Source organism: Acomys minous, assembly GCF_964271855.1.
Source record: "Acomys minous genome assembly, chromosome: 10".
NCBI classification, from domain to species: domain Eukaryota; kingdom Metazoa; phylum Chordata; class Mammalia; order Rodentia; family Muridae; genus Acomys; species Acomys minous.
Window position 1 is genome coordinate 121293362 of NC_140491.1, and position 13259 is coordinate 121306620.

At 33.4% G+C, this 13259-nt stretch overlaps 1 protein-coding gene across 1 annotated transcript; it reads right to left on the reverse strand.

The window, feature by feature from the left end:
• Window positions 1-3108: 3108 nt before the first annotated feature.
• LOC311606835 (olfactory receptor 4C15-like) lies at window positions 3109-4044 on the reverse strand (the record flags this gene model as incomplete). Its single annotated transcript, XM_084798244.1, has 1 exon — window positions 3109-4044. One exon carries the CDS (start codon window positions 4042-4044, stop codon window positions 3109-3111), a length of 936 nt encoding a protein of 311 aa, XP_084654370.1.
• Window positions 4045-13259: the final 9215 nt, after the last annotated feature.

Below are 13259 nucleotides of genomic sequence, written 5' to 3' on the forward strand. Positions count from 1 at the left end.
TATTTTACAATAAATGAAATGTAATTTCTCTTCTTTTTAGTAATAATGTATCAATTTATCTATATGGAAATTATATATTGTTTTGTGAAACACTATCAAAACACTATATATAAAGATATATAAATATATGTGGTATATATTAATAGGAATATCATTTATTTCCTCTAGAAATATTGTTTTACTTTTCACTTAGTTTTATAATTTTATACATTTATATACTGAGTTGTGATCATAGTATCTACCCATAATTTTTTCATATCCTCTTTCCAATCTTCTGGATCCTATTATTATTGTCAGCTGATCTTTCCACTATATGCTTATCTCTATTGGCCACTGGATTTAAGGGCAGTATCTTGCATGAGCATAGTTAGGCATTTTTATTGGACCACAGGCAAATTACATTTACCTAGATTTATCTCAAATTGGTAACCACTCAGAAAGGAAGAATTAGCTTTCGACAATGGAGTCTCACTAGTGTACTAACTATAGTTAAGTTCAGGAGCCTTTGCCCAGCAGTATACAGGCACACAAATGAACTTTTTGGAAGGTTTTCTATCTCATAATGCTTTGCCTGGGCTTTTTGGTTGTTTGTTTAATCTTACTGATCTGTTTCTTTGGCTCTTTTTTTTTTTTTCATCTGTTTGCTTATTTGTTTTGTCCTTTTTTCTCTTTGTTTTCATTTTATTATTTTCTCTTGTTTTATTATTTTTAGACTCTTTTCTTAGGAAAAATGGTGTGGGCTTTGGGTAAGTGGGGAGGTGGGGAGGATCTGGAAGAAGTTAGAGGAAGAGAAAGCATGGTAAGAATCTATTGTATTAAAAATGTATTTTCAATATAAAAAAGGCTGAAGCTACAACTGCTAGGATAATATTAACAAATTCTTTTTTTTCACTTCCAAAAATCTAAGTAAATTTTATTCCATTTTAATATTTATTTTTCTAATTATTTTTACATATACATTTATATTATTACACATATATATAATAAACTACCTACATCAAGAAAAAGCAAGTAACAATAAGGAATTATATAAATGTTACATTCATAGTGTTTTGGCTATTTGTATTTGGCAACCTTTAAGAAAACATCTTTCCTATTTTGGTGTGTCTAGAAGTCTGACTGTAAATCAATATACCAGAACAAATTCTAATCTTTAAACTAGTTTATGAAAATAGGCAGATGGCTTTCAGTGGTATTTTGTGTCTAAAATTTGTACTTTCTTTTTCCTGGAATATTCTTACCAGAGTCCACTATTGGATATTGGAAATAAATTAAATAATCAAAGTAATATGTGAAATTGACATGATGAAAAAAATCTATGTCAAACATTAGATTGTGGTTAGATTATTTTATTTCATATTTTCATCTCAAAAATTGGAGTCACAGCTTCATAAATCAATTGAACACAGAATAACAGATCTGCATTTTAAAAATTAATGCATAAGAACAAATAAGTGATTTAACACTAAGAGCTTCTATGTGTAGAGTGAGGACATGAAGAAGTCACACTTGATATGGGTCAGACACGTGACATACACACAGATTAATGGGCAAATTACCCTAATACATACATGCTTTTTAAAAACCATTTGGTCTCATCAACACACTTTATTCTCATACTATATTTTTCTTTACCAATATCTTAATTCTTTAAACACTTTCTAATGAGAAATCAATACAATGACACACATCCTCTGCAAGGCCATGTACTTTGGCTCTGGTGAGTGAAAAGGAGACATAAACACAGTATGAGTTTTTAGTTTTTTGCATATAAAATTCAATTGGCCTGCTGGTGTTCTTGGTTATGAAGGAAAAATATGTAATTAAATTTACTTCCTGTACATTCTACTTATCTGTGTAGTTGACTTTATAACACATAATCATTAAGTGACATAAAATCTGTGTTAATTCCATTGATTTCTATTGATAATTACTTGACTGTAAGGATTTTCATATTTATACACAAAGTAAGAACCCTAAAATCACCAAAAATTAAAATGTATTATTCTTTTTAATACTAATTTTAAGTATAGATTCTCTGGACTGTATTCCCTCTGTAAATAGTGGGAGTAATGTATTCATTATGTGAGCATATTGTCTTGCTACTAACAGTAAGTGGTGCCCAACATCTGCCTTTTTTTTAATCTATAAAACAGGGCGCTTCATGGGTATTTCTATATGAAATCAGGCCATCGAATTTATTGGGATGGAACAGTTACATCATGCAAGAGACAAACTTATTCACGTTTTCTACCAGATATGAAGAAACCCATCTTACAAATGGAATCAACTGACACCAAAAGACGTAGGTTTAAGGCTCTGCCTTTGCCCTACTCTCTGCAATTCAAGGTTGTGATATCTCACAATATCACTCAGAATCCCATTTCCTCTTGGAATAGTTTTTTGTGTTTCTTCCCTTATTTCAGGTATACAAGTACTTTATTTTTAAACATTTTTAAATAAAAATAGTGGCAATGACAAACATTGCAATTGTTAAAATTTTCAAACATTTCCTTAGATTTGAAAGAATATGAAATTGAAATGGTTTTAATTTTCTTGGAACAATACTAAATAGCCAATTTATAGTATATGTGTCATCTCAGAGATTTACCACTCCCACTATTGATGTACTTTCTACCAAATAATATAATGTTTTTCTCTATGAGTAAATCATGATGTACTGTGTGAGTAAATACTGAATATTTTTTACATTAACTGTTCTAAGTGTGACTGTTTTTGTCTCATTGTGTATGGAGACAGTTGGGTTTACTTATACATGTTTGTACACATGATTTAAGGATGGTGTTTGTGCCTGTCCACATGAATGTAGAGATCAAAAAGGGCATTATATATGCCCATCTACTGCCTCTACGTTATTTTCTTGAGTCAAAGTCTGTCCTGAGCATTGAACTTGCTGTTTGTCAAGTAAAATAGCTATTCACCACACCTATTAGATTCATTTATCTCCACTTCAACACTGTTGGTTTAAAGGTGTGCTACCATCTCCAACTTCTTGCATCAGTGTTCACACTGATCTCAGGTCCCCTTGACTGCACACCAAATGCTCATACTCACTGGTTCATCTCTCCAGCACTGTAAAAATATTCTTTAATATTTATCAGAAACTACCATCAATCTCTTCCACATTTTGCTGATGGCATTCTTCATTTCCTTATTCCTAAATGTGTAAACCATAGGATTGAGCAATGGTGTCAGGACATTGGCAAATATAAGGGTGTTTTTCTCAAAGGAGAATGGGGATGAAGGTCGTGCATATATCAATATGCATGGGACAAAGAACAAAACAACAACTGTAATATGGGATCCACAGGTGGAGAGGGCTTTTCGACGACCTTCAGAACTGTGGGCTCTCAGAGAGAACAAGATGACACCATAGGAGACAAGCAACAAGGAGAAGATGATGATGCAGATAGAACCACTATTTGCAAACACTAAGATAACAAAAATGTGTGTGTCAGTGCAGGCAAGCTTCAGTAACGGGAACAAGTCACACATATAATGATCAATAACATTGGGTCCACAAAACGGTAACTGCAAGGTAAAAACAATTTGTATGATAGAATGCAAGAATCCCCCAGCCCATGCTACACCTATTAAAACACCACATAGCCTCCTGTTCATAATAGAAGAGTAGTGCAAGGGCTTGCAAATGGCCACATAACGGTCATAAGCCATAGCTGACAGGACAATCACCTCTACCGCAGTAAAGAAGTGTATGGCAAACAGTTGTGTCATGCAGTCTTCAAAGGAGATGGTCTTCCTCTCAGAGAAGAAGCCTAAGATCATCTTGGGTGTCACAACAGTAGAAGTGCATGCATCCAGAAAGGACAGGAATATCAAGAAAAAATACATGGGGGATCCCAGGAGTGCAGGGTTGTAGATGATGGTGGCCACAATTACCATGTTGCCACCAATAGTTGCAAGGTAGATCAGCAGAAATACAACAAACAATATTTTCTCAACTTTTGTATTCTGAGAAAGACTGAGGAGTATGAACTCATTGACAAAGCTCTGGTTTTGCATGATTCTCAAGAAGATTAAAGCAAAATTATGTTCATGTAAATCTGTAATTATAAGGAAAAATGTTTCATTTAATTTATAACATTACCATCAAGTTGGTTCATCCTTATGCAAAGTTATAATAACTGACTTTGTTAACATTTAGAGTAGGATATGAAAACTGTTTTAATTGGTATAGGATGTAGAATGAAAATTGAGACAAAGTATGAAATATTTTTAAATTGTTACGTTTCAAATTTTGAGTGAAAACTATGTTTGCTAGAGGAGAAAAAGATTACTTTTGAATATTCAGCTTTTATCAACCTCTAGAGTATTTTTGAAGTAAAATACTAGCATGTCATTTGAAATTAAACCTAGATATGAACAAAACATGGAATTCATAAACCCTGCCTGCTATCAGCATGATATAGGCAGGGTTAAGCAGCCTATAATGACTGATTCACTGTAGCATTGCCTCGCCTGCCAATAACAAGAAGAATCAAATATCCTGTAGGGAATATGTGACAGCAACACCTACATTTTAATTTGTTCACAAGCACATGTATTACAACTTCAAATAAATTAATCTTCTTTTTGTTGAATGGGAAACTCTGTTGGGGAATTGTATAGTTCTACATGTGCTATATGTATTTTAAGTGTTGAAATTTCACTTTAAAATTATCAACTGAGAGCATGAGCAGAACTTTACTAAAATTATGTTGTTACGCGACCAAGTGAAATGTTTCCTTAAAAAGCTACCTCTCAGCTCTCAAGATTCTACTCAGTTGTACATTGCAGGGGTTATTGTTGATATTTTATTTATTTAAAAAATTAACCAAAGGTGCTTAACCTGAGACAGTTAGAGTTTGGCTCTAACAACTATGAGTTCACCAAGGTATAAACAGCAGAAAAGGTGGGAAGTTTTTATACTAAGAATTTCAGTGTGTGGGCTATTCCACTCCAGCCGATCCTACTTATCAGCATCAAAGCCTCTTACATTGTGACTGTTTAAATGCAGCATCTTGAAAAAGGCAACAAAATAAAATGATGGTGAATCAGAGACCATGGATCAACCAGCTATATACTTGGTGGAAATGTAAAGCTGAAAAGGTGAAACAATTCATTGAATAAAGTTTACAATCTTGACATTTACTTGTTTGTTACTTATTTATACAATGTTTACTTATACTGTGCTAAGTGAAAAACAGTTCTAAAAATATTATTTTAAATGTATATAAATTTATGAAAAAATAATGTCTGTAAACAGCTTATCCCTCATCTACAAAAATTGTCAGAGTCCAGTAGAACATGTCAAAATGTTATTAGTGTCAAGGTAATCTTACAACTCTGGGGTAATTTATTCACTTGTAAATGGAACATGCTCAAAGGGAATCCTGATTCAGATAACCTTCTTTTACAAATAAAACCAAACTGAGTGAGCAGTTCCAAGGGAAACAAGGACAAATGTTTCTATTAATACTAAGTGAATCTTAGCTTTATCTTTTACACATTGTTTTAGTTGTCCATTCATTCCAAACAAACTGGCACTGTCATATCTCCATTATTAACAATTTCTAAAGCTTTTGTTTGGATATCCACAATGGGGAATACAATATAATTCTAGTTTATGATCCCAGGGGTGATGATTTTATACTATTTGAAAGATAACTGCCCAAATACAAAGTGTAGTATAAATTGAATCTCATAACATAAAAAGAGCAAAAGTTGAAATTTAGGATAAATAAATAAACACTGTTATGTAGACTAGCCAAAGGTATCCATGTTTTCTTCATAATCTTGATTCAAAGATGCACAATAAAACATTTTGACAATATCAAATAAATCCATACATCTGAATTCTCAGAGTGTTCTATTCTATATTATTTTGTTAACCTAAAATTATAGTAAGTATATGATGTATATTCATCAGTTCCTTTGACAACACACACACACACACACACACACACACACACACACACACACACACAAATCCTAAATAGAAAAAATATTGAAAATGGCTTTACATGTAATAGGAACTAGAATTAGATCAAACTAGAAGACTTCAGGTTTTGGTCCATGAATGACAAACTACCAGCTCCTCACTTTGGTGGAGGCTTGAACAATTCTGATGTAGTCTAGGTTAGACTCCCAATCACTGTTTACCCTAGAAAAGCTCTAATGTCCAGATCTTCTCTCCTTCATTCCAATCTTGTGTCACTATAACCAGCCAAATCTATAATTTATGTCAAGATATTCTGCAGACTATATAAAAGGATATAAATATTGATGTCGGTATTACTTTAAACAGCACTTACACAAATGCTTATATAAAAACTGATTCAAAGAAAAATGTTTTATTATCACATTTGAAAAATTATACAAATTAGAATGATATTGATTATTTAAGTAATACTTTTAAAAAACATACTAGAAAATAACCCCAAATCCATAAGCATATTTAAGTTCTTGAACTAATAAATTCAGTCTTCAAATTTTATTCTAAAAATAAAATAAAAGTTTGTATTAGAATGTGATTCAGTACAAAGTATTGAACAAAGGACTAAGACATTCATAATATGTATGGTATGTAAATAAGACTATTAGAAATTACAATCACATGATACTATAAGTTATACACCAATAGAAGAATTTGAACTATGATGCAGTTTTCTATTGTTTAATGAGAAAAGGATATGAATATCAAATTCCCATTTATTCATATTGTATCTACAGCCTTATATAAGATAGAACAAAAAATATCAGAGAATTATCCAGCCATAGTGGCACATGCCTTTAATCCTAGCAATAAGGAAAGAGAGGCAGGTGGATCTTTGTGAGTTTGAGGTCAACCTGGTCTACACAATAAGTTCCAGGACACCCAGAGCTACATTAAAAGCTACAAATAGAGGCCCTGTCTAAATAAAATAAAATTTATTTGCAATATGTGTTGTAACTATTATAAAAATATTTCAAATTAAACATCAATATAAAAACCCAAAAAATCAGATTTACTTTAAAGTTTTGAAAAAGTTTGTGAAACATAGACCATTCGTCTCAACAGCAAACTCTGATGCCAAGAGCATAACACCTCACTTTAATGTATTTGTACTATTACACTATTTCTATGTGACCATAATTCTGAGACAACCCTATCCAATATCATGTACTCATAGAATTTAAATCAGTTTTCCCACACAGAAACAAATTATTCTGTCTCTATTTTTCCCTTGAATGTCCCATGGCTTTATCCCTAATAACTACGTAGTAAAATATCAAGATCTAGCCCCGTCTTAGCCAAGGGTCCCTCATGGCCGGAACCATGGTCACTGTGTCATCTCCTAGGCAGGTGATCTTAGGAAGCATGATTCCATGTGTCCACCTGTCTATATTTTCCACTATTTCCTTTCCATTAATTTCACCACAAAACTAGTTGTTACACTATTCTATCTGTAGATAAAGAAATTCTTTGTTAATGTAAATTATATATAACATTTAAAATCATTAAGGATAAACAAAGCAGTTGTCATTTTAAGTATTTTCCTTTTAAATATATTTCAAATAAGTGTGTAAATATTTTTGCAATGAGAATCATAAATTAAAATCTTATTTCAAAGTTTTCTTATGATAAACTGCATAAATCCATCATATTTTATTTAAGGTTATTAACTACCAATGAAAAATCTTATTGTGTAGCTATACATCACTCTCTAGAAGATGTATTTTCTTCAGGTTTCCAATCTTGTTTCTCTCTGTGCTGTTCTGCTGAGTCTCTTTAATATCTGAAATTTACTTGTCTTACATTTTTGAAATGCATGGAAAGGGCTTTTCTGCTTCCCCGGTCTAGTTCTTAATGGGTTATCAAAAATCTCTTCATGTCTTGGTGATTCCGCTCATTTTAAGAGAGAGATAAGCCAATATTGCTATAACTGAAGCAGTTCGTTGCTTCAATCCAGTTTTTCCTAACAGGTTAGAGGCAGAAATTTAATGCGTAGGAGAATGTAGGTGGCTATAAATCAGAGCAATTCATTTCATCAATTAAGTCACTTGGAAAGTAAACTTCTTCCTTTCTGTACAAGTGTTACTGTGGATATAGGACATTTTATAGTTATAATTAATATTATAGAGAGTTTGGCAGCACTTTAATCTACTGTGACTCTATATCATCATCCTTTAAACAATCCCAAAGTTATGTAAACATCAGAATAGTGATTGTCCTAGTATGTAAATGAGGATTTATTACACAAACAAAAAACAAGTATTATTTGAGAGGCAATAGAAAAAATTTGATGCCTTCCTTCTCTGCTTTTAATATGAAGCTGAAAATACATTTAATTTAACTAAACAAAAGTAAAAACATGTTCAGAGGGAAGAAAGGAAACTAACTATCAAGGAAGAAGGAGATCAATGAAGGAAAGAAGGAAGGACGGGGGGGGGGAATGAATTAGAGAAGGGAGAGATTACATTGCAACAATTGTTTTTTACTGAACATTTAAACAGTTCTTACTTTTAGGTGCTATCTTCTGGGCTCCCTGTGTAACATTTTATTCACTGCTTTATGCTCTGATTCTATTCATAAGATTCCCCCCCCCCATTAAAAGCATCTGAACACCAGAAGACAGTAGTAAAGGGAAAAGTCAATATTTTTATCAATTGCAATAAACTGAACACAAACCCAAAATGTAAAGTGTTTCATCACACACACACACACACACACACACACACACACACACACAAACTACCTCTGAAAATGCAGTATATGACTTAGGAATCTTACCATGTGTCAGTTTGTTGAGAATCTGAGAAAAGCTGTCTCCTATTTTCTAGAGAGCAGTCTATTCAATGTCGCCCAAAATGCTATGACTGTAGCCAATTCTTCTACTTTTAAAACAAAAGAATCCTGGATGTGAATGTAGATGATTCTAATACATTAAGTGTTAAAATGTTTCTCTTGTGCTATCCTCAATGTGGTTTAAGAATAAAGGAAAAATAAGGAGCAAAATCTCTTTTATAGTTACAAGTGGAGTTTAATGTAGGTTAGGCCATCTACCTATGAGACTTAGTCTTACCTCCCCAAAGGTTTGGACAATTTATGGCCCCAGGAGTTTCAGAGACATAAGTTTGTGCACTTTGGCAATTGCCTGAGTATTGATGATACTTCAAACCAAAGTTAATCCTCAAAATGGCTAGTAGAAAATAGAAACTTTCATCTGGCTACTTACCTGAAGAAAATTATATCTCTTTTCAAGTATATTTTATTGTCCAAAGCTCTTCCATGAAGGGTTGGCAGCCATTAGTGTCTCCCTATCCATGCAGCAATGTTGAAAGGCCAAATTTTATGCCATTGTTGTGCATTTCTCTAAAGGTGCTGTTTTCCATAATTACAATGACGTTGTATTCAGAAGGAATCACTTCATAACATCCTTTCCTATACTCCAAATCTTGCATTCTTTCTGCTTTCTCATTCAGGATGTTTCCTGAACCTAGGAGGGAATGACATAGCTGTTCCATCGAGTAATGAGCATTTAACAGGGACTTAAATTCAGAATGTCAGAGCTGTGAGACTGTACATTAAGCCCCCACTGCAAAAAGAAGCTACTCAAAACAATATCTAAGAAGTACACTAGACAATGGGTATACACATAAAATTTTTATAAACTGTCCTTTTAAAAAAACAACTATAAATGCTCTTGTAGGGTTAGTAACATTTCTTTTCATAGACCTATGACCAAGTTTAGAGGACAGCCATGTGATACCTTTTGTGAAATAGGCCCCAAATCTATTCCGAAACTTACTGCTTAACCTCAAAACATTCATGCTATCATTGTACGAGTAGGTGTGTCTTGTTTTATGGGTCACTATTCAAGGATGACATATCCACAGCTGGTAAGACCATTAATAGTTCTCCCAAAACAACTTGCATAACCTATTCTGGAACTATAAAATCCAGCCACCAAGGCAGAACGTTCTTAAGAAGTTTTTATTTGTAAGTAACAAATAGGGCCTTGAGATGAGGAGTAGATCCAATAATCTACTTTTTGTTCTATCCTCCCTCTATATTTCTTTGTCCCCCTTTCTTTCTTTTCAGCTCCTATCTCCTTACCTACAAAAGAAAGATAAAGGAGAAGAGATACGTCACTGAGTCAAACCTAGTTTCCTCTCTGTAAAAGAGCAATAAGGTTATTTTTTTATTCAATGGTACTAAATTTTGTATATTGATGCAAATAATACTCATGTCAAAAGATAGTCTAATTTTACCACAAGAATATATATATTCTAGGTCTAATAGATACATATGATTATATATATATATATATGAAGTAAAATAATTAAATAAGGTCTTCAAAAACCTCAGAGACCTATAGAATATAGGTTTTAAAGATGTTTTTATTATTCTGAAGATTCTTTGACAACAAGACAAGTTAACCCCTGGCAATACCCAGCCTGCCTCAAAGAAGATGATGAGCACCAAAAAACCTCCTTATGGAGTTGGCTTCAAATATGGCAAACCAGCCACTGGGGAAAATGTCCTCATTTCTGCCACAGACAGAATTCTGCCTAAAAATGGGCAAGTTTAAATGCAGGCAGAGTCAATGGCCAAACTCTGCCAAGACAAGTTAAGCAAGTCCTCAATAGTTCCTGCCTCACAAATATGTCTGTCAGAGATATTGGGCCAGAAGGCTGAAGATGGTGTTCCAATGTTATAGACAGTGTTGGGTGACTGTTCAGGCAGTAAACTGTCTCAGTCATCTTTTCATTTTGGCAGCTGCTAACTTGAACTCTGAGTTCACTCAAGTATTTAAGTTTTATCCCTTCTCAAGTCTGTGATGGGTTTGAAGACCAGATAGTTTAGTCTGTCAATTAAGCTTAGTAGGTTACGGGTTAAGATGTTTTTAGATCAAGATAGATGTTTTAAGTTAATAAAGACAAGATATCATAGATATTAATCTCCGTTCAGAATGTTAGACTCAACAAGATAGGAAAGATGTTTACTTCAAGTTTGCCACTTCAAGTTTGTCACTTTTCTTACTATTTCTGTAATATAGGGGAATGCTGTTTTCTCCTACCTCCTTCCTACTTGAGTTTTGAAACTGCTCCTTTGATATCTAGGTGATTCAGCTCACCTTGAGAGGCCAGGCCATGACTACTACTCAAGCAGTTCAGAGCTTCAACCACTTCATTTCCTAAATGGACACTGTATAGAAAAAGTGGTACATTTTATAGTATTTGGATTCAATTTGAAATCTAAAATAATTTTAATTTTATTAAACTTGAAGAAATACATAAAAAGGAAGAGAATGAAGTAAGAAAGTGAGGAAAAGAAGTAAGGAGCAGAGGGAGTGAGGGAGAGAAGAAGGAAGAAGAGAAGCAAGGAGATTACACATTGACAACTTATTAGGCATTTGAGCAATTATTACTTTTAAGTGCTATTTTCTGGTTGCCTAGAGTATCATTTCATTCACTCTTGTGTGCAATAACTTTGACCATAAAAATCCCCATTAAATATAGGAATCTTAACAACACAGTTGACAGAAATTTCCAGGAACACAATTATGAACTGAAAAGTTAATTGTTGCATCACAGAAGCCTGACCTCAGTTCCAATTTTAAAGTGTTTGGTCACAATTTAAAAATTAAAAGCATCTTCAAAAGATGCAGAAATGTGGCTTATGAGTTTCACCTTGTGTTGACTGTGTGTAAAACACTTAAAGACAACCATCCCATATTTTCTACTGAGGTAAGTTCATATAATGATGACCAAAATATAATGTTTTAGCCAACTTGCTCTTCCAAACAAAAAAGAAAAGATCAGTTATGGCAGTGAATGTGGAAGATGTCATAAGTGTTTCATTAATACCATATTCAACATAAGTTAATAATAAAAGGAAAGTGAAGGACACAAATTCACTCCCTAACTGCACCTGGAGTTTAATGGGTGTTCCCTAAGAGATCGTCTACCTGTGAAACTTATTCATAGCTCTTCGTACCTTACAAATAAGGCTGCTGTGAACATTGCTGAGCAAATATCCTTGTTGTATGGTGGAGCATCGTTTGGGTATATTCCCAAGAGTGGTATGGTTGTATCCTGTGGTAGAGTTATTCCCAATTTCCTAAGAAAGGTTTAGACAATTTCTGGCTTCAAGAGTATGGTGAGACATAATTTTGTGGATTTTTTCACTTGCTTGAGAGTTTGTAATACTTTCATTTCCCTCCAAAGTTTTAAAAAAAATTTGTGTCTGGTTCTACATGAGACGTTTTCATATACCTTCATTTATAGGATTAGAAAACAGTTGTGTACTGAGTAGATTGTAATTTCCCTGTGTATCATTTATATAAAAGTCTCACATACTCACCAACAATAATGATCTCTGAATTCTGTTGCAAGATATTTATCAATCAATCTGTAAGGATAATATTTATTTTTTTGAAAACTTTAACAAGAATTGTTCATTAAAGAAACAATTTATGTATAAAATCTAAGGATGCATACATTAATAAAAATATTCATTTCCTATAATAATATTTTTGTTTCTTGAGCTCATCGGCACAGAAGACAACTTCCTGAACAGAATGCCAACAGCTCAGGCCTTAAGATCAACCATCAATAAATTGGATCTATGAAACTGAAAAACTTCTGTAAGGCAAAGGACACTGTCAACAGAACAAAATGACAGCCTACACACTGGGATCTTCACCAACCCAACGTCGGACAAAGTGCTAATATCCAAAAATATATAAAGAATTGAATAAATTAAATACCACGAAATCAAATAATCCAATTAAAATGGGGTACAGAACTGAACAGAATTCTTTATAGAAGAATATCATATGACCGAGAAACACTTAAAGAAATGCTCAACATCCAAAGTTATCAGGGAAATGCAGCTCAAAACAACTCTGAGATTCCATCTTACACATATACGAATGGCTAGGATCAAAAACGCAGGTGACAGCACATGCTGGCAAGGATGTGGAGAGGGGGGAACACTCTTCCATTGCTGGTGGGAGTGCAAACATGTACAACCACTTTGTAAATCAATCTGGTCCTTTCTCAGGAGACTGGGAATAACTCTACCTCAGGACCCAGCCATACCACTCTTAGAAATATACCCAAACAATGCTTCACCACACAACAAGGACATTTGCTCAACAATGTTCATAGCAGCTCTATTTGTAATAGCCTGAATCTAGAAACAACCTAGATGTCCCTCAACTGAAGAATGGATAAATAAACTGTGGTAC